Here is a 22,659-nt window from a genome sequence, read left to right as displayed (position 1 = left end):
ACTCTTCTCGGAGAGATGGAGTACCGGGGTCGATCAGAGAGTGCTCTGCCATTGATTTAGTGGGTCTTCATTAGACCCATTGAATCAACCCCTGCTGCATCGATTGACCAGTTCAAACTCTGGGTTCTGAAAAAACTTCTCTTTGGAGGTAGTACGGCTTTCTAGATAGGGTCATGGACTGGGAGTTGAGGAAACCTGGGTTTCTATTCTAAGCTCTGCCAGTGACTCACTGTGTGACGTTGGTCAAGTTTACTTCCCCTTTCTGTGCCTCAGCTTCTCTATCTGTAAAAAGGAGGCAGAAGTACCTTCCCTCCTTCCTTTTGCAAAGTGCTTTGAGTTCAATGGATGAAAACTACTGTCCTAAGTATTAAATCACATAAGCTTAATGTTTAGGTAACAAGTTTTTACCCTAAGGTTTTTTAAACCAAATCAATCCACTGTAAAGACATTCTTGAGTTACAAAATGTCTAAATTACATCATTAGCCCTGCTGTAAGCATGAATTGCACTAATGAAAAATGATGTTGATGCAGGCCACATTTCTATATTCTTTAGGTGCTTTAAAAATACCCTTTTTATGCCCTTAAATTTGGAATAATGTATGGCAAAGGATCAAGAGTGATGTGAAGATGAGCTTCATTCCACCCTTGACCCCTGCCATTAAGTTATTCAAAACTCAATGAAAGATCAGTTCCAGATCAAGCCATACTGAAATCCTAATCCGTGTGCTGTCAACAGCCAATAGTGAGTTTGGAACATGCCATATAGAGGCATGGCAGATGTTGCAAATCATGCTTCTTCTTTCCTGGTTTCTCTTCAGGCATGTAACCTTATTGTAATGTATAGGAATAGGGTCAAGTCAGCCTCAGTCAATAACCACTTTTGGATTGCTTCATTTTGCCTACCCATGCACTAATTGGTCCTTAATGCATCATTTAATCTCTCTCCAAAATGGCATTGCTCTGTTAATTTCTGTAATCCAGCCACCTATTCAGAAATTATTTCATTTTCTTTTTGAGTCCGTTTATAGAAGGAGAAACTCTCAACAGTCATCAGTGACTTTGGGGATTTTATAGAATATCCCCAATCTCAGCAAACGTTCTGTCTCTGGGTTTAATAGGAGCTGTTAAACTGCACAGCAGGCTATGTTTCCCCGCCCCTTACACTTAGTAGAACAGCCACACTTTCTCATTGTTTATACCATTAACAATTAGGTGCTATTCCAGTTTCTTTATATAGCTGATCCAGGCTGCTAATAAGTGATCAAACAAGTCCATTTTCAACAGACCGGTATTTTAAACCTCTTTTTCCCTTCCCAAATGAGCAGTTTACTTATAGTCCCAGTGGCTGCAGGCTGCAGTTTCCTTTTCATCTTTACTTTCCCTAGACCTCTGCAGTCCCATCCATCCTCAACATAGGTTGTCGTCTTTTGTTCTTTCCACAACAATGATGGGATTGAACCATTCAGGCCTGGTCAGTTCCAAATGATTATGTTTTTCAGAATTTTCCCAACATGCACGATCTAACCACATATACACGCTGCTACCCTGGATGGGTTCTGGCAGCTTCTATAGAACACGGAGTGCCATTAGATGGCTCACAAACTACTTAAAGGGATACTGTCCTATTCCTAATCATCACATTTTTACCACTTTCCGTTTTGTAAATAGGCTTGAAATTCATGTCTGTGTGAGTGTGTGCGTGTGTGGGTAAATATGTTATAGATCTTGGTCTATGCATCCCCTTTAGTGGGTTTTTTGGGGCGGGGGTAATCAAGGTCTAATTTTTTTAATGTGGTTTTTTTTTTAATCTTGTAGTAATAAATCACTGAAGAGTTCTGAAATGGCTTGGGCCCTGGTCCTGCAATGAGTTCCAGGCAACTACCTCTCTGGTGAGCTCCATGCAGAATCCAATAGGCCCACCTGTGTGGTGTGAATAGTAGGATCAAATCTTAAGATGTCAGTGCAGTACACCTGTTGACTTATTGTAGGGTCATATATCACTGGACAATGTTACGTCCCACTGAGAAAGTGTGTTTTCCACTATGCAAGTATGTGAACTTGCACAGATCTTTTGTACACAATTTATCCTAGAGCAGAGGTGGCCAAACTACAGCCCACTGTCCCTCCTCCCCCGCAGCTACGCCGCCGCATGGGCAGCGCTCTAGGAGGTGGGGTTGCACGCTCCTGCCGAGCTGCATGGCAGCGTGTCTGGCTCTGGCTGGGTGGCACGGCTGCCAGACATGCTGCTCTGAGCAGCATGGTAAGGGGGCTGGGGGGTTGAATAAGGGGTGGAGGTCCTGGGGAGCAGTTAGGGGACAGCGAGCAGGGGGAGGTTGGATGGGGTGGAGGTTCTGGGGGGTGGTCAGGGGACGGGGAATGTGTGGGGGAGGGATGGTTGGATAAGCGTGGGAGTCTCGGGGTGCGGGGGTGTGGATGGGGTCAGGGGATGGAGAACGGGGTGGGGGGGCGGTTGGATAGGTGTGGGATCCTGGTGGGCCTGTCAGGGGGCAGGGGTGTGGATAGGGTTCTGGGCAGTCAGGGGACTGGGAGCAGGGGGGTTCGATGGGAGTGGGGTCTCTGGGGGCGGTTAGGAGTGGGGGGTCCCGGGAGGGGGCGGTCAGGGGACAAGGAGCAGGGGGGGTTGGATGGGTCGGAGGTTCTGAGGGGGGCAGTCAGGGGGCAGGAAGTGGGAGGGGTCGAATAGGGGGCAAAGGTCAGACTGTTTCAGGATGCAAAGCCTTCATTACCTGGCCCGCCATACAGTTTTGCAACCCCAGTGTAGCCCTCGGGCCAAAAAGTTTGCCCACCCCTGTCCTACAGCATTATAAAGTACAGCACTGTGTACTAAATGTGATGACGCCCACTCTTATGAGAGGCTTTGAAGAAGGATACCGTGCTACAACACACAAGCACAACTAGTTTGTGCCTCAGCCTTAAATATTGTTTTAACTTTATTGGTTTATTTCATACAGCGTGATCACTGACAACTCCACATTTCACATCACTGGAGCTGCAAGAAAAAAGAAGAAACATATGATTTGTACCAAACTATTCAGAAGTAATATAGATTACTTGCAAGCAGGGCCATTTGCTGTGTACAAGTATCTGCAGATAACCTAGCACATTATCTATTACATCTCTGCAATTCACTCTTGTTCTCTCTCTTTCATCACATTCAATTATGTGTAGTCACTTAGAGGTACATTTTTAAAACACTGCATGGGTGATACGTGCAGGGCGGGGAAACTAAGAAGCAAATACCTGGAATGTTTCCGAGCACGCAGATCCATGTCTCCGTTATTTTGACAATTCATCTCTTCATGTCATCTGTCTCACACTGTCATGCTGAGGCCTACTGTGTTATCTCAAAACAACATATTTGGAGTCATTAGCTCCTTTTAAAAAAAAAATCCACATACTTACTCATTATATTCAAGGTAGACATGTCTGCCTAGAGAAAATATTGGTTGGTTTATTCCTGTTCCACTACCTTTTTCGAGTTCTCTCTCTCCTATCTGCAGCCAGGGGAAAGATCCATATTCTAATGAAGCCACACACTGACACTGCACACTTAAGGGAGGGTCAAGGTCAAGAGACTCCTCTGCATCTGGATACAACACTTCTAGCTGCAGCATGATTTTCACACGCACTCATGATGTAGCCTATTGCTAAACTGCTCCTTTCAGACTGTGCGAGATAACAAGGTGGCTAAGAATAGGCAGAGATGACAGTGGTATAAAATATTAATATAGACGTATACAAAGCAATCTGCAGACTTCCTGCAGACGCTATTGTGTTTTATAGTTTATTATGTTAAAGGGACACAATCAACTTGCAATCCAGTCGATTTCAAGAGTTACCTGTAGGTTTTAGGTACTGCTTCAGCCACTGAGTACCCTGCCAATATTTTACAAGAAGGTTTTAATCTTTTTCATGGCTTTTGATGAAGGGGAGACCCACCCAAACCAAAAGGGAACAGATTGAATATACAAGGGCAGCAATGAAACTGTCTATATACACACTGCTGTGAAATGCACAAAGTAAATACACCCATAGGGGAGGAGATAAGAAGAAATATTTTCCCCTATGTCCCTGTCTTAAATCTATTGTTTTGTTAAAGGTAACACATGTAGATAAAAAAAATTGCACTTTTGTACAATATATTTAAGTTTAACCCTTTAAATGATTGGACTAACAAAATAACATGCCCGGCTAACTGGTTTTTTTGCTTGTCTGTTTGTTTGTTTGTTTTTAACTTTCTATTATCCTGCTTTGGCATGGAATTCATTTGCCCTGTTGTCCTAGTTTCCATTTCCTGTGTTTGAAGCAATAACTCAGTAAGATAAGTTATGCATAATTAGTTACATTTTTCAGATACTTCAAGGCACTTGGTTGGTGGGCTCTGTAGGGACAGGTCCCACATTACAAGCATTGAGAACTATGCTAATGAGATGATGAAATGATAGTATGCAAGTGGCTGTGCTAATACCTGTGTTAAGCCTCTGAGCATGAACAGGCTCTCATTCAAAACCCATTGTAGTCGATGGAAGAACTCCCATTGATTCTAATCACACCCTAAGAACATGTCTACATTGCAATTAAACACTCATGGCTGGCCCGTGTCAGCTGACTCTGACACGGGGGATCAGGCTGCAGGGCTCTAAACTTTCTGTGTAGACGTTCAGGCTTGGGCTGGAACGAAGCGGGGAAGGTCCCAGAGCTCAGGTTCCAGTCGGAACCCGACTGTCTATGCTGCAATTTAAATGTTTCCAGAAGCTGGAGTGGTCTATCTGACATGGCTGCTTATATAATCAAGATTAGTGCTGTGTTTTCTGTCTCCAACTCAAATCCTGAGTGTTTGCCAAACATTACAGCTTTGTGCCACACGAGACACCTAAGGACTGTGGACACCTCAGTAGAACTGCAGTTGTCAAGCCAACCAGAGAGGACAAAATCAGTGCTGCCCACACTAGCTCTATAACCTGGGTGTACAAGACAAGAGGAGGTCTGAAAGAACCTTCCCTCCCATCTTGTGCCTCTGGCATAGCACTCTTGCCATTATGGAGAGCTTACGAGATGCTTCCCTCCTAGCCTTCCCCAAGACACAAGTCACCCCAGAGAGAGCTGGCAGAGGTGAGGACTATGGTCCTTTCCACACTAGCCCATGGCACTTGCCATGAAGCAGCAGGAACACAGGCTATCTATGCACTCGGGGCAATGTGTGTTCTCCTTCTGCAAGCTGTTGATCTAGGAAGTGGGATTGTGAGTCTTCCATCTGTAAAGTGAGGTAGATGATTCTTACCCCCTGGCAGGACTGCTGGGAAGATGAATTTGTGTTAATACAGTCCTTTAACAAAACAAAATGGGTATGAAATCATATTTATAATATCTGGGATGTCTGCATCTAGTGTCCACCCTCTGCAGATTACAAAACTACCAACTAAGTTGTAAAAGCTAGATTCAGACCAAGTAGAGTAAACGATTTGTGGAGACCAAGTATTAATGGCAAGGGATTTATTTATTAATCGTGAGTTAGTTCTATTGGGAGAACTGGTTCAGTTTTGTTTGTTTTTAAATAGGTTCTACATTACAATGAGATTGTCTCGGAACTCTCAAGTATTATGAGGTTCTCAAATTTCTTGGGTGGATTCTTCTGTTACTTCAAAGAATATTCTTCTCTAGTAAGATTGACTTTAAAAGATATTCTTCTATAGCAAGGCTGACCTAACCCTGTGTGAAACTGTACATGCTAAGAGTCATGCTCCTGAACTGAAAAGAAGGGCCTCAGTTATGTGGTATGATATGTGGATCTCTGAATAATAAGTTGTTGAGTTAATTATCTAGTGTGAATGGTACATCTGATTGCATTTAGAAGATTCCATCACTGCAAGCAGTGAGAGTTGAAGCCCCAGTACAGGAGTTGCACAAGCAATTTAACATGTGGCTTCCATCCATTTTCCCCTCTTTGTATAAAACAACAACAACATATTCCATGTGTGGAATTGCAGCTAATAATAATAATTGGGCTGAGCAGCTGGAAGAGCAGTCATAGCTTAGTAGCAGATCACTGATCTTGGAGGCTGGAGAGCCAGATCTAATCCAAACACTGAGTTTTCCATGTAAGATTCCTGTATTTATTGCTATGTAATTCTATTTACCCCAGAGAAGCATATTACTCAGTCAGACTTTGTAATATAGCCTGTGATTCCTAAACAGCAGGACTCTTGTTTAATCTTTTTTCCCTTATTATTGACACATCACCCCAATACCCTCTAGAAACACTGTCCTGCATCTGAACTGTTGGATTCTCCCCAGTCTTGTTACCCTTTTCTAAATCTAGGAAGTTCTTAGTTCCATTCCAGGGCAGGTGATCTTTACTTATCATTCTCTGCTTGCTTGTACCATCACTTGTGATTTCTAATCTTTCTGCTTTAGAAATGAAATGCTGCCTTCAGGCAGTATCTATAAGAGAAGTCCCCCCAAATTGACCAAGGAACGGGGCAGATCTAGGCAGGAACACAGTCTGGGAACCCCCTCCAGCGTTAATTGTACCAAACCCAAGAACCTACACCAGAGTGATTGAAAGGAAGTGGCACAGAGAGCTAGATCCTCAGCAGGTGTAAATTGGATATAGCTCCTGGTCCTCTTCTGGAGCAAGGCATAGCTTCCATGGAATTCTTATTGCTTTATCACGCGGCGTGCAATGGAACCATGCCAGTGGACACCCCCGGGGATCTGGTCTGCAGTCCTCTTCATCCTTGACCAGTGCCATGACAACCTCACATCCCCAGCTGAGGAAACCCTGTGATCCTCTGCTTATCTCTTTTGTTCTTCTGTGGCAACACCCAGAGACTTCAATGGTGGAAGCTGTCGAAAGTTTATTTTAGGATCAAGCAACAGGTGTTAAAAAGGTTATTAATGTTTTCCAAATAAAATTTTGTTTGCTTCTCAAAGCCTCTGTCAAGTCTGTCTGACGTGTATTCATCACCAAATGCTCTGGATACCGAGTACAATAATCTAGGTAGCAGATTTTCAGATATAATTTGTGACACATAATTAACAGATCAGAGGAGGGTCTCGTTTTTTTATTATCTGAAGTTTTCAGAGTAGCTACATTTGAACTCTGCTGCTCATAATAAACAACGAATGTTCACATTTTAGCAGCTTTGCAGATTTGAGTGTCTCACCATTCAATACTGCATTACCTGAAAAAAAAAACCAATAAAATTATAAGAGCTTTCCCTAACAAATGTTATTTTGCTAATAGTGATCATGTTACCTATATCACTCCCAATGCTACTTTAGCAAAATACTATTCTCTAAGTCTACTGTATTAGAAATGCAAAGGAGAAGGCAGGAAATGATCATATTATTGGCAGAATGGATGTGTCAAAAAATGGTGCTCTTAAAATAGTCAAATATGTGATCATAGCAGTTTAGTTAGTGTGCAGTTCTCATTGGTACTGCTCTGTTCAATTTGAAAGGAGATACGCAAGACTGTTACATTTTCAAAGCAAATCATAAATATTAACTTATGGGCCTGGTTTTTCAAGAAGTCGTTGCACATCTAACTTGTGCATGCTGTTGTGAGCGGAAATCTGGTACACGTGTGGCAAATGATAACCTGTAGTCATGTGCAGTCATATTAACCAGGGGTGGGTGGACAAATCAGGCACTCAATTGTATAAATTCTTTCACATGCAATTGTATGCCTGAATTTTTGAAAATCAGGCCCTTGATTTTAGTCACCTTGTGTAGTTATTACAGTCTGTTTATAGCTATACACTTTCCATCTCTCCTCATCCATCCATTCCAGTCACTTTCAGTACTCTTCTCTGAGCTTCTCCCAAATATCCTTCTGGTGATGAGATTTCCAGAATGGAATACAATACAGTCATGTCAGAGAAACGGGGGGAGAGGAGGAATGGGACTCTTACTTCTTGGGCCCTGACATGATTCCTCCGCCAATACAACCCAAAATCTCATTGGTTTCTTTTCCTATCCTTTCACATTACAAATTATTTTTTAATTCATGGCCACTCCTACCTCTCTAGCAGATTACTCCAGCCCACTGAATAGCAGTTGCAGATTATCTCCTCCCCTGTCTCTCCCCATCCCCCATATTCTGTGTAAAATGGATGAAAGGGCAATGCATTATATTATAACAACAACTAGGGACCAGGTTCGGCCTGGGCCACCCCTTCTCATGTTGCTTTGCCAAAAGCTTTGTAGGGGTAAAAAAGGGATTATCTGCAGAGTGAGGTTACAACTCAGTGTTAGCAAGTGTGGCAGAATCTAACTGTAAATCCTCAGCTAGTGTGGAAGGAGGGCTAATCAGCATGAGGGCCAGATCCCTTAGCTAGTGTGAATAGGCATATTGAAGTCAATGGTACTATGCAATGTGAATTTATATCAACTGAAGATCTAGGCCCTATTTTACAAGTTTAGTAAAATGCTGGCCTTATATTAACTAATCACCGCTCAATCTTACCTATTGTAAATGGTTTTTATAGCACAGTGTGTGAGATCTTTTGACTTCCTCATAGCTGGAGTGTTTTATCAGAGTTTAGAATCTGTCCTCGGGAAACATTTTCTGACAATTGTATTACAGATGCAGTTACAACCATGAAGTAGTGAAATTCAGAATAAAACATCCTGTAATGTGTATTTAGTGACATTTATATCGTGCAGATCTTAGTATAGAGTAGTATCTTTCCTAAATTTCTGTAGGCATGCAGTTCAGGTATAATTTTGATAGGTTAAGTATAGAGATGAGACCTTATTTCAGTTACTTGAAAGAGGCTTATATTGTCATTACAGAAAGAAAAATAGAGCACATATAAAAATACATCGTGTAATTTATAGAGTAGGGTTAAAAGCCTATGTGCACTGGTTAAAAGCAACTTATTCCTGTTCTGCTCCTGTTCTCAAAATATTGGCTGGCACAGAACATGAAGGAGGTGGCTTCAACAAACACAATCTCTGTTATGGGAGCTTGAATATAAATATATAAATAGATGCTTCTCTGTACATCAGTCTCCTAGACTAGACTCCGTGACAGCTTCTATTTTAACTTTTCAAGCTAATAAAGATCTGCTTAAAAACAGGGAAATTTTTCATATTAAAGACATTCTTGACTGGAGTGAGAATTTTTCTGCTACAGTGATTAGGTCAGATTCTCTAGTCTGGCTAAACTATACTCAGAACAGCACTGGAGAGGGGAGGGCAAAGGTGGCTTTCTGCCACCATTGTGGAGCCTTCTTGGGACTTCCTCAAAGGCTGCTTTTACTTATGCCCACATCTCCAACGACAGCTGGGGGATAGCTGGAGAGCGGAGGCACCCTGGCCATATCTCCTTTATCCCAGGAATGCACTGGCGTGAAAGGAGGAGATGAGGGGATGATACAGAGCCTCTGTGCCACCCAAGGATACCCCTCATGCCAGGAAACTCCTCAGGCAGCCAGAAAGAGTTCCAGAGCATAGGCTGAAGGAGAAAGTAACAGAAGAATGAGATGAGATTAAAGGAGACCAGTAAGAAGAAAATAACCTATTTTTTCACAAATTAAAGTTCCACTGTTCCATTATAACTCCTTGCACGTTGCTAGACCTCAGTTTAGTGAATTTTGGGGGGCGGGAATTACCGAACTAGTGCATGCTCAGTATGACATTTATCAGGCTTTTAGCAAAGGCCTATGTATCATTTAAGACCTACTACATCTTGTGCTGGCTTTCTGCAGGGGGGGTGAAATTCACCTTATGCATGCTGGCATTGCCTAAACAGTCTCTTTTGCTACTCTGCAGTAGTGAAACCGGCATTCTTTTATCCCATCAACTTCTTAAAGTTCCTATTTTTAATTATTTGTAACTTTCTGTAAAAGTCCTCAAGAGAAGACTGTCGTGACACCCAGGGGCAGCTCTATGTTTTTTGCCACCTTGGCAGTTAGGTGGCTTTCGGCGGCATGCCTGCGGGCGGTCCACTGGTCCAGTGGATGCGGCGGTGTTTCTGCGGGTGATCTGCCAGTCCCGCACCTTCTGCGAGCCCGCCGCCGAATTGCTGCCGAAGCCGCAGACCTGTGGACCTCCCGCAGGCATGCCGCCGAAGGATACCTGGCTGCCACCCCCACGCTGCCTGGCACGCCGCCCCCCGCGGCTTCCCGCCCCAGGCACGTGCTTGCTGCGCTAGTGCCTGGAGCCACCCCAGTGACACCTTTCTTTGCATAATGTAAAGCAGACTACAAGTCAAACACTTCTATCTTTGAGCTGCTTGGTGTACGTCTGTAACACTGCCCGGTATCACAGCTATGTTTGAGTACATACTCAACTATGTATCATAGGCCTCCTACTGCTAAAGGAAGTAGTTCAAGTGGTAGAGGAGTCTGTGCTTGTAGAGCAGATCTGAGTTCTATTCCTGATATTGCTATGAACTGCTTATGCAGCACTGACCATCCTGAACTTGTGTTCAGTGGCAAAGGATTAATTAAATATTTTATTTGGGAATATTTCATGATCATGTGCAATGACTATAGGCCAGATTCTGAGCTAGTGTCGATCACCATCACTCCACGGAAAACAAGGCAGCTACACTAAATTACACCATCTGAGGATCTGGCCTCATGTTGTAATTCATAAACCTCGCAGGGCAGAGTTAAGGTTGAACATGAAATCTTCATTCAGTATTTCCTGGCCTTTTTTTGCGTGTACCTCAATGACCTTAGTGTTATACCATTATTGGGTTTTCATATGAAATTGGATTCAATTTTGTAACATAAAAATTGAGCCTTGTTTTCTAACTGATTTAATTTGAGACCAGGATATATTGGTGGATATCATCAGTTAATCACATCCTCTGAAGAAGTGTCCCTAGCCTCATACATCTGGGCTTCAGAACCTTGAATGCTTACATTCAAGCTATTTCCCAGACTTGTAGTTGAAGCCAACATATTAACTACAATGTGTATATTCTGTCTTCATCTACGTAGGTATAAGTTGCACATTTGGTTGTAAAGGTCTAGGAATAAACTGGCTTGGAAACAGAACTATCCCTCACTCCATGTGGGAAGCTCTTGACTGATGTTATGAGATCTTTGGTGGGATAGTATGGAAAGTCAGATGCTGCTTCTGCCCCTCAATACTTGGCCTGTGGCTGCCAGTAATGGGAGTTTAAAGTGCATTAATGCCAGTACATCAGACACTCAATGAGAAAATAACCAACATGGAAACTGGAAAGTAAAAAGCTTAAATGAAACATGAATGAGAGAAAAGAATCCTCACCTGGCAGGGTCTGGAAGTAGAAGATTAAGGAGCCCCATTGACTGGCTTGAATTGGACTTCCATCCAATGTTCTTGGTCCTGAAGGATGACACCCATAACGTGGCGAGACTTTGAGAAGCTTGGGGAAATGGTGAATACTTGGAGCAGAACCACCAGCCTCCAGGAATGAAAAGGAAAAGTGCAGTGCTCAAATTTGGGGATGGAGCACGGTTAGATATGCCACATTACTTAGGTTGTGTGGGTAACCTATGCTATACTGGCTCTCTGTCATCTAGTGGCTCGACTTCATAGAGGTTTGAGTTGGCTACTGAGTCCACTTTACCAGATCTGGTTTGTTATCTGAAGCAGTTATAAGATCCAGAGGTTCTGGGTTCAGTCCCTGGAGACTACCTGTCCAGAAAGACAGTTACATGAGTTCTTTGGGGCAGGGACTCTCTACTTGTGTGTACAATTGTGCTTAGCGCAATGGAGTCTTGATCCTTGTTTGGGCCTCTAGGTCCTACCTCAATATCAATAATTAATAATTTCCCATATCTCCATTCCATCAACTGGAAATACATTAACTTAGAACATATAATTACATCTGTCCTGCCATTTGAGCACTGGGGAAAACATGACGTATGGGGGGGGGGGAAGTTCAGCGACATTATGTCCTTACCACATAAACTGTAGTAATGATTCTTGATCTGTATTTTGCACTGTGTTCTTGCAATAATGTTTAAAAAAAAACACAGAGTACAAGAATAAATGCTGTAAGTTAGAACTACCCTGGAGCATCTCTGAATTCTACACCCTAATGTGCAGGAGAGTCAGGTTTTTTTCCAGTTTTTAATACCATATTTCACTGTATGTAATACAAGAACAAAACATAACTTTGGGGGATGTTTTGTTTGTGCTGAATCTGCCCAGATTCTTTTCGCTTATTGACCTCCACAGCACTCTTACAAAGTCTGTCATCTTTTCATGTTGTAGAGGAAACCAGGACGTTAGCACTGCAGCGGCACAAGTCTACACTGACACTGATGCAGTTGTGCTGTTACAGCGCTGTAAGTGTAGACAAGCCCTGAGACTTGAACTTAATTTTTTTTTTAAATCTCGCTAACATCACTGAGGGGAAAGTTTCTTATTGGCGTAATAAAACTTATTTAGCATGTGTACCACTGTACACATCAAAGCACGACACAATCATTAACAAAGTAATCTTCAAAATGCTCCTTTGAGGCAGGTAAGTTTGTCAGGCTACTTGAGGTACCAGGAAGCTAAGACCTTGTATACACGAGGAATGCTTGGCTGGTATAGAAATACCAATACACTCTACCAATAAAAGAAAGTGTAGCTGCATTTTCTACTGGCAGAGTTGTGCTTCTATAACTATCGCTTATTTCACACACACACACACACACACACCCCAAACTACACAAGCTATCCCAATAAAAGTGCAGTTTTGGCAGTTTAACTGCATCTACACTAGGGCTTCTGCTGCCACAGCTCTATTAGTCATAAATCACATCTCCTCGTACCCCTGAGCACCAGCAATATGTAGCCACATGCCCTCAGAAAGTTTGCCCCCAAGCCAGAGAGTGAGTTAATGGCAGAGTCAAGATTACAACTCAGAAGTTTCTGGTTCTTCAGCCTTGTCTACACTACAAATGCTTTGAAAGATTAGCTCCCTACTGTAGACACAGGCTATGCCAACAGAAGGAGTTTTTCTGCCGGTATAGTAACATCACTTCTCCAAATTACATTAGCTATGCTGCCAGAACCCTTCTTGTGTTGGCATAGTTGCCAGAATAGTTGTCAATTGAGAAGGTGTTTTTTCACACCTCTGCCCTACATAGTTATGTTGCCAAAACTTTGTAGTGCAAACCTGGCCTCAGTCCTAAGGCCAGACTAGTATACAAAGCCCCCCTCTCATTGTATCTGAGTTTTATATACATTGTGCATGGACACAAGAGACAGATAATGTATGACAATGTGATGTGGTACAAAGTCTGTGTGTGGAAGCCATGTTACACGTGAGTGGAGAAACCACAAATGAATTCAAGAGATGCCAAAGGAGTATTAATAGAACCTTTGTCACACATTCACAGCCTGCATTGTTTTATATTCCTCACAAATGACAACGTTATTTTAGGGATGTTTTCGACTTTTAAGTATTATAGGATTAATTTATTTATTTATTTTACCCTTTCACCTGTGAAGCTTGGTATCTTAGTTATCATGAGTCTAACTGCATGGGACAGAGGGAGCCAGTAAAAACCTTTAAAAGCAATCTAATATAGTATTTCTGTTGGTAATGATGTCATGATTTTCAGGTCTGCCCGTATGGAAAGACTGGGTTTTCACATAAAATCTGTCTTTGTGTGAAGTCCAGCTCCACAGCAATTTCCTGTGCAGGGATTTGAGGACAAGGCAGTAGGAGAACAGAGCCAGGGCATTCACCACCTCCTGGATCCAACCCTTGCTCCCTGCAGAATGGAGGTGTTCAGGCACTGTGAAGTCTCCTCCAACTATGAAGGCCTATTCCAAATATTCCTCCTGAACAGATGACGAGGATCCTAAGCCCCAGCGTCAGAGCCAAGTAGCTGGCTAAGATTTTTTCCCCTTAGTGTGCATCTGAGGCAGTCTGGCATATCTGAGGCAGTCTGGCAAGAGCAATTATGGCTCTGGTACTGGCGGTTGAGTTAATAATCATTAACTAATAAAGATTTACATGATACATTTTGATTAAATAAAATCCAGTTTTAACACTTAGCAAGATGCATCCTCTAGTTTGCCTTACAAATAGATGCCTTGGAGGTTCTTCTGTCTCCAAAGGGTTAAAAAGTACATCACTTGTTCTGTCTTCTCTATTAAGTAAATATAAGACATTCTCCAAACCAGAATGCTTACCCCACAAGATCTAGATCAGGAATGGGCAAACTTTTTGGCCAGAGGGCCACATTGGGGTTGCAAAACTGTATGGAGGGCCAGGTAGTGAAGGTTGTGCCTCCCCAAACAGCCTGGCCCTCACCCCCTATCTGCTCCCTCCCACTTCTCACCCCCTGACTGCCCCCCTCAGAACCTCCGACCCATCCAACCCGTCGCTCCTTGTCCCCTAACCACCCCCTCCTGGTACCCCCCGTCCCTAACTGCCCCCCAGAACCCCACCCCCGTCCAACCCCCCTGCTTCCAGTCCCCTGACTGCCCTGACTCCTATCCACACCCCTGCCCCCTGACAGGCCCCCCGGGACCCCACGCCTATCCAACCCCCCCTGTTCTCCATCCCCTGACCCCTATCCACATCCCCGCCCCCTGAGACTCCCACACTTATCCAACCCCCCCCATGTTCCCTGTCCCCTGACCACCCCCCAGAACCTCCACCCCATCCAACTGCCCCCTGCTCCCTGTCCCCTGATTGCCCCCTGGAACCCTCGCCCCTTATCCAACCCCCCAGCCCGGGCCCCCTTACCATGCTGTTCAGAGCAGCATGTCTGGCAGCCATGCCGCCTGGCCGGAGCCAGACACGCTGCTGCGCTGCTCGGCAGGAGCACACAATCCCGCCGCCCAGAGCGCTGCCCGTGTGGCAGCATGGCTGCGGGGGAGGCGGGACAGCGGAGGAGGGGCCGGGAGCTCAAGGGCCGGGCAGGACGGTCCCACGGGCTAGATGTGGCCCGCGGGCTATAGTTTGCCCACCTCAGATCTAGAGCCAGTGCATTCTGCTGTGTAAAAAACACTAAGCTTAAAATATATGTTATACACATACCAAATACTATCTGCACAGTTAGTAGAATGCAAGGGTTTTGGAAAAGAGCTTAAACATGTGGTTAGCTGACACGGCAGACCAACTATTTCTGCTATTTAGTTCTTTGGTAGATAATATTTGATTATTTTAAAAATAAAATGAAATAAAAATAAATCCCTGTGGACATGAGTCTGCCCTGTCTCTCTAGCCTTATATCAGCATAACCTCACCAAAATCAAAGTTACACTGGTGTAAATCTGGAGTGGAATCAGGACAATTATTTCACACCTAGGTCATATTAATGATAAAAACAACCACAGCTTTGAAATTCACAATTCAAGGAGTCACTTCATTCTTCCATATCCCTTCCCTAAATTTTATTAGTTTATGTCACAAGCCTCCCCTTGTTTAATCAGAGTGTTTGCATTTAATATTAGTTTCCCCACTTCCTCCATTCTCATTACTTATAATAATTCTTGCCTCAACATTGAAAGGTAATGTGGTTGTGAGGGTGCCAATAGCATCGCAGGATAATTATGCTGACAATTGTTAGTATGATCAACTATCATTTTAAAACATAAGTTTAAATTTGTGGGTACTAAATGGAATCTTTTTCTTCACAAAAGCAGAATTTCATAAGTGAACTCTAGTAACAAATATTTAGATCTGCTTTCCTTGCTCTGCTACTAAGGAATAGTAGTAAGTGTCTTGGGTCTGATTCTCCAACTGCAAGATGTAAGTCAATCCCATTGGCTCCAATTGCAGCTACCCATATCCTACACGGGAGACTAGAGTCTTCACTGAGTAGCTGATTATTCAAGTTCTACTGTGATTCTATCAAAGGACAGGATGTAGCCTTTGTGCAGAATCTAACCAACAAAGTACAGTTTATAGCCACATAGAACCTATGCTGTCAAAACCTATACTCACTCCTATATTGCAGTACCTCTAAGAGACCAGGTGCTGAAGTCTGAAGGAAATAGACATTATGAATTGCTGGGAAAGTTTTTGGAAAAAGTTATGTGAAGCACAGGAAGTATATTCCAAAAATTTTAAAGGAACACACCACCACACGTGCATTAGAAAGACAGATGTTGAAAATCAGAAAAGATTGGGAATATCCCATAACAGCAATATTCGGGCTGAAGTCAAAAGTGAGAGCGGTGGTTATACAGTTAGTGTCTGATAAAAATCTGTTCTGTAACTGCTCCTGAAAGACGATCTAACTTGCCCCATATTTAAGATGGATGAGAAGTTTGCTGTCAAACAGACAAGGCTTAAAAGAGTAGAGGAACTGAAGGTTTGATCTTTAACACCAGATGGAAAAGAGAAAGATGAAAGAAAAGTTAAGCAAAGCCTTTTCCTAAGCTGTACTGATTACTAGAAAGCTTTTGACATGGTCTGCAGTATAAGCAGAAGGGAGTGGTGACCCTTGATATTAACCAGCTCACCCAACAGTTGTTCCTCACCCCCAACTTTAACAGCCCAGTCAATATAGTGCTGGTACATTATTATATTTTCCATTGTAGTATTTTCTCTTCATGCCCCCAAAATGGCAAAATGTGGTACCTTCAAAGTCCAGTTTAGCTCCTGGGAACACTCACAATTCTGTAAGGTCTCACTTCACAAAAGTATATCCTTTCTCCTTAAGTACAAGTAGTAATCCATTAGTAAGTGTATTAGTTCAGTTACTTAAGGAATGATTACTGACTCAAAGGGTTAATGTTGGCTGAAGATGGCTTGATCAAGCATGATATCACTGGTGAAGATTTAATGATATTGCTTCATTTTGAAAAGGTGTAGCTCAGGCTGCATATGACACTACCTACTTGATTAGAATGAGGACAAAAGTTGTAGGATTTTATTGCATCCATGGGTATGATGCTTTCTTCCGACATTGGCCTTGTAGGTCTGCACAAAAACCCTCCTGGAAGATCCCATCTATATGTGAAGATAGTGAACTCTATACTCATGCACACCATAGTGTTCCTGCAGAGGCTGCCACCAAGGAATGCCAGTTTAGATTGTGGGGTGGTTTACAGGAATCTACATAACCAGAATTGGCCTAAAAGTTTCTGATACCAAATGAATGTGCCCTGCCTCTTTCCTAGCCATCACAACCAACCTGTTCCAGATTTGAAGCAGTACCCTAATAGGTCTTCTATCCAGGTAGTCACAGAGGCCCAGACCCACTGTACGTGCCTAAGTCTCAGTTATAGGGGCCTAAATCCTGGTGTTAGCTCTCTGCAATCCACAAAACACCTACCAAACCCTGTATGTGCCTAAACTCACTCCGCATGTAAACTTTCAGGGTAAAAATTCCCTAGACGCCTAAGTTTCTGCCTCTGGACGTGTGCACTGCTGCCTCCCTCTAGGTGTCTGAACTCCTATCTCCCACCTGAGCCCCAGAGCAATTCAAAAAGCAGGGAAAGACAAGCATGCAGCTGCTGCCAATGCTTGTGGGGGCCCAATTCATTAGCTGTGCCTACTAGCTTGGGTCCCATTCAAAACTGAGGCAGGAGGTGCCCACATTATGACTTTTAGTCCAGTGGTTGGAGCACTCACATGAGAAGTGGGTGATCCAGATTCAATTCTTCCCTCTCTTCCAGAGGGGAAGAAAGGATTTGAACAGGGGTCTCCCTTTTCAGGGAAGGGTGTTGTAACCGCTGAGCTATGGGATATTCTGATGTCGGCTTCCCTCTGTCTTTCCTGTTGAAGCTGTTCTACTGTGGATCAATAATGAAAGCATGATTGGAGCAGGGTGACTGGACCCATGGTCCTCAGCTTCCAGGTGGCTGCTCTAACCCAGTGGTTCTCATCCTTTCCAGACCACTGTACCCCTGTCAGGAGTCCGATTTGTCTTGCGTACCCCCAAGTTTCACCTCCCTTAAAAATGACTTGCTTACAAAATCAGATATAAAAATACAACACACTAGTACTGAAAATGTGCTTATTTCTCATTTTTACCATATAATTGTAAAATAAATCAATTGGAATTTAAATGCTGTACTTATAGTTCACTGTACAGTATATAGAGCAGTATAAACAAGTCATCGTCTGTGTGAAATTTTAGTTTCCAGTGACTTCTTTAGAGCTTTTTATGGAGCCTGTTGTAAAATGAGGCAAATATCTAGCTGAGTTGCTGTACCCCCTGGAAGACCTCTGAGTACCCCCACGGGTATGCGTACCACTGAGCTATGGGATACTACAGTCATTCTGTCATATTTAGCATCACAACCCTTGGTATGAAATCATTGGGAAGTAGCATGATCCCCTGTTTACAGATGGAGAACTGATGCATAGAGTGGTGGTCATTTGCTCAAGTAGTGTCATAGTCTGTGACAGAACTGAAAACTGAACCTAGATCAGGGTGGGCAAACTTTTTGGCCCGAGGGCCACATCGGGCTTGCAAAACTGTATGGAGGGCCAGGTAGTGCAGGCTGTGCCTCCCCAAACAGCCTGGCCCCTGCTCCCTATCCGACCCCTTGCACTTCCCACCTCCTGAATGCCCCCCCCCAGACCCCCCGACCCATCCACCCCCCCTCGCTCCTTGTCCCCTAACCCCCCCTCCCGGGACCCCCCTCCCCTAACCTCCCCCAGGGACCCCACCCCCATTCTACCCTCCTGCTTCCAGTCCCCTGACTGCCCTGACCCCTATCCACACCCCCACCCCCTAAAAGCCCCCCCGGGACCCCACGCCTATCCAACCCCCCCGTTCCCTGTCCCCTGACCCTTATCCACACCTCCGCCTCCTGAGACTCCCACGCTTATCCAACCCCACACACACACATTCCCTGTCCCCTGACTGCTCCCCAGAACCTCTGCCCCATCCAACCGCCTCCTGCTCTCTGTCCCTTGACTGCCTCCAGGGGCCCCCACCCCTTATCCAACCCCCTCCCCCTTACCATACTGCTCAGAGCAGCATGTCTGGCAGCCGCGCCGCCCAGCCGGAGCCAGACACACTGCCGCGCTGCTCGGCAGGAGCGTGCAACCCCGCTGCCCAAAGCGCTGCCCACGTGGTGGCATGGCTGCATGGGGGTCAGTGGGAGAGAAGCCGGGAGCTCAAGGGCCGGGCAGGACAGTCCCGCAGGCCACCGTAGTTTGCCCACCTCTGACCTAGATCTTTCAAATCCCAGTCCGGTGCCTTAACCACAAGATCATCCTTTCCTCCCATTTCTAATGTCTAAGTTCTATCACTCCCTTATGAGTTGAGCTATTCCAGTGGTTCCCAGACTTGAAGCAGTTTTCTGTTCATCATTTTTGTCAGCAGATCCATGGCATGGATTTTGACTCATCCATTGAAAGCATATGGGCTTTTGCAAGCAAACAAGTGAGCCTACAAGCTTGGAAACGCATGTGAACCAGAGTTTGACTCTCAGCCAAACAATTTGTTCTGGCTTTAATCAAGATGTCTTCTTTTAACTTCAAATATCATTATTTTTTTTAAATCCCATATCAAAACTTTTAGCATCATATTATGAAATGAATAAATGCTACTAGTCATTTAACTTTCAGACACTTCAAAGCAGTCTAACTGAGTGATAGCCATTATGTTTTTTAAAATACTCATCAAAGTGATGTAGTTAATAAGCTGGCAGAACAAAATTAATAGTAACAAAGAAATATGGGAATTATATTTTGAACTTGCAAAACCTTCCACACACACACAGCTTGATTTTTATTTATTTTATTCCTGTTTTTGCAAATGAGAATTCCCTCTTTCTCCCTTCCACCTCTCCCAACCCCATGTTGCCACCTTCTCCCGTTTGTTCTCATCCTAACTTGGGACTCAATCATGCAACCAGTGCCAGCCGTAGTGTGTAGACCATAAGCAGCCCTTTGATTCACCAAGTAGTGTTGGTAAAGTAGGGCCCTTAGTTTCACCCTAAATAAATGATCACATCTATGATACTATGGACTAGATTGTCATATACTTATTTGTTTTGATCCTAATTCAGGAAAACACCCCAACTCAGGGCAACAGTTGACGTATGCATTTAAGTCCCATTGACTTCAATGGGGTATAGGCATACGCCCAAAGTTAAGCACCTGACCGAGTGCTTTCTTGGAGTAGTACTCCGTGTAAACAAGGGCATCAAAATCTGGCCCATGGTAATGAATTTATAATAAGCTTATTTTATTGCAATTTTTATTTAGCACTTGAATTCACAGGTGTCATGCTTACAGGGTAGATGTTTTGACCAGTAATTATTTAAAAAATCCTTATAATAGTTAAGACAGAGTAAATGCTGTTCAGGCTAAATATTTTTGCATCCGACGAAGTGGGTATTCACCCCCGAAAGCTCATGCTCCAATACGTCTGTTAGTCTATAAGGTGCCACAGGACCCTTTGCTGCTTTTACAGATCCAGACTAGCACGGCTACCCCTTTGATATTTGTATTTGTTTCTTGCTAGATTCCGCTGATATCAGGTTTTTTCTTTAGATTTATAAAATAATCAATGGGAGATAGACACTTAAATACCTCCAAGATCTGGGCCCTGAATACCTTTGAAGATCTAGGCCTAGATATCTCCGGTGCATACGCAAAATACCATGAAGAAGCAGCAGCCCTGGAGAGACACATAATAATACTGAGTAGCCAGCAGCACAAAAAGAATCCAAACCCTGATAGACCTGCCAATTGTGGAAGCTGATCACAATTCAAAAGCCCAAGACACCAAATGGAAGATGTGCTTGTGGCAGCCAGGCAGCTCTGGCTAATGGCCATTCAAAGTCCCGTTACATCCAGCTATGTTCCAAATGGCCAATCTGCAGCACCATTGTACTCAGCAGCAGTTTCCTGCATAAGCTCTGAGCCTTTGTGGTTCTCAGTCACTTCAATGGGCTTTGTGAATGCGCCACACCTCTGTAAATCAATGCACTAATCTATAATCCAGACTAACCATGGATTTAGGTGCTTAATTTTGGGCACCCATGTTTGAGACATGTTAGCTTTTATTTAGGTGAAAAACAATGGAACAGTATCTGCAGCCCAATCTTTCTCCACAGTAGATAACAGGGGATCCATTGCACGGATATCAAGATAGAGCAACAAGGGAATCCCATTCTGCCATCTAGTCATCGTCAGCTGTCTTTTGGGGTGCTGTTTTTATTGGTCTCTCCCTTGCCACTGATTGGCTGGCCAAGAAAGGAGCATCTCTCATTAAATGAACAGCATGAGAAGTGGGCCATTCCATTCCTCTTTCTCCACCCACTCCTTCGGTGAGCTCTGGTCTGTCAGGCAGCATCACTACACTGATTTATCAGTACACATGTTGCAAAGGTGTAAACTGGAGACTATTTGCTGTCGGCATTAACTGTGGCTTCCCCTTTTCCTTACCAAGTAACTAGAGCTGGTCAAGTATCAGAGGGGTAGCTGCATTAGTCTGTATCCACAAAAACAACGAGGAGTCTGGTGGCACCTTAAAGACTAACAGATTTATTTGGGCATAAGCTTTCGTGGGTAAAAAACCCACTTCTTCAGATGCTGGTCAGAACCTCAAATATGCGTTCTGTGGGACATTCCAACATTTGTTTTCATTCCAGATCGGAACGATACCAAAAAGTTTCCAGTTGAAACTTTCCAAAAAATCAATCAAACATTCTGTTTTGATAAAAATCAAATGTTTCTTTCAGATTTCAACTTTTTCCATATCTATTATAATAGAATGTAAAATCATTTTTGAAATGAAAAGTTGTTTCAAATCCAAATGTTTAATTCCAATGAAATAAAGACACAACATTTCAACCTTATCTTTTAAAAATATTTTTCTAAATTAAATTGCATCGACATTGACACCTTCATACGGAAAGTTGTAATTTTTTATTTCAACAAAATAGTAATTTCTGATGGAAAAACATTCAGCTGGAAAAATTTTGAACAGTTCTATGAGTAACATTAAGTATTTGGCACTCATGGGTAACTATTAGAATTACTTTTTCACTCTCTCCCTTTTCTGTAATGTGCACAACCAGGGCAGGGAGTTGCATGGGCCCAGGTGCCCGTGCTTCAGGAATATGCAGAGCATGGGGGCCCAGCTCCACCAATGTTTGGGGCCGAGTCTCTCCCCTGGCCCTGCCTGCCACCCCCACGCACCTCCCTCGGAGCATCTCCCTGCCCCATCTGCCACCCCCACATGATTTTAAAGGACCCGGGGACCCCCACTGCCACCACCGGCAGCACAGTGGGGCTAAAGCTGCTTTCTGTCTGCCCTCGCTCTGCGCCACTCCCAGAAGCGGCCAGCACATCCCTGGGAGGGGGGTGTCTCCACGCACTGCCTCAGCCCCGAACACCAACTCTGCCATTGGAACTGCGGCCAATGGGAGCTGCGGGGGCTGTGCCTGCAGGCAGCAGCACGCGGAGACACCTGGCCTTCCCACCTAGAAGCCGCTCCCAGAGGGGCGTGTGGGTCACTTTCAGGAGCCGCCCGAGGTAAGCGCCGCACCCCTCACCCCCTCCCGCACCCCAACCCCATACCCCAGCCCAGAGCCCGCCCCCCACACCCAAACTCCCTCCCAGAGCCCGCCCCCCCATACCCTCTCCTGCACCCAACCCCCTGCCCCAGCCCAGAGCCTGCACCCCTCCTGAACCCAAACTCCCTCCCAGAGCCCACCCCCCCATACCCTCTCCTGCACCCAACCCCCTGCCCCAGCCCAGAGCC

The 22,659-nt window shown here is 44.2% G+C and overlaps 1 protein-coding gene across 6 annotated transcripts in view; it reads right to left on the bottom strand.

Moving 5' to 3' along the window:
- Nucleotides 1–2,928: 2,928 nt before the first annotated feature.
- IRX5 (iroquois homeobox 5) overlaps nucleotides 2,929–22,659 on the bottom strand; it is a 41,186-nt gene continuing 21,455 nt past the window's right edge. Inside the window, exons 4-6 of one of the 6 annotated variants that reach the window (XM_034788939.1) lie at nucleotides 11,273–11,429; nucleotides 7,751–7,859; nucleotides 4,165–7,206 (exon numbers count right to left, since the gene is read on the bottom strand). In XM_034788939.1, the coding sequence (XP_034644830.1) occupies nucleotides 7,763–7,859; nucleotides 11,273–11,429 (254 nt within the window). In that variant the 3' untranslated portion in view covers nucleotides 4,165–7,206; nucleotides 7,751–7,762. Of the gene's footprint in view, nucleotides 3,012–4,164; nucleotides 7,207–7,750; nucleotides 7,860–9,327; nucleotides 9,486–11,272; nucleotides 11,430–11,470; nucleotides 11,663–22,659 lie in introns of those variants that run through there. The other 5 variants (XM_034788941.1, XM_034788942.1, XM_034788940.1 and 2 more) reach the window with 5 other exon arrangements.

Source organism: Trachemys scripta, chromosome 13 (genome assembly GCF_013100865.1).
Source record: "Trachemys scripta elegans isolate TJP31775 chromosome 13, CAS_Tse_1.0, whole genome shotgun sequence".
Lineage (NCBI taxonomy): Eukaryota > Metazoa > Chordata > Testudines > Emydidae > Trachemys > Trachemys scripta.
This window is presented reverse-complemented; position numbering and strand designations above follow the sequence as displayed.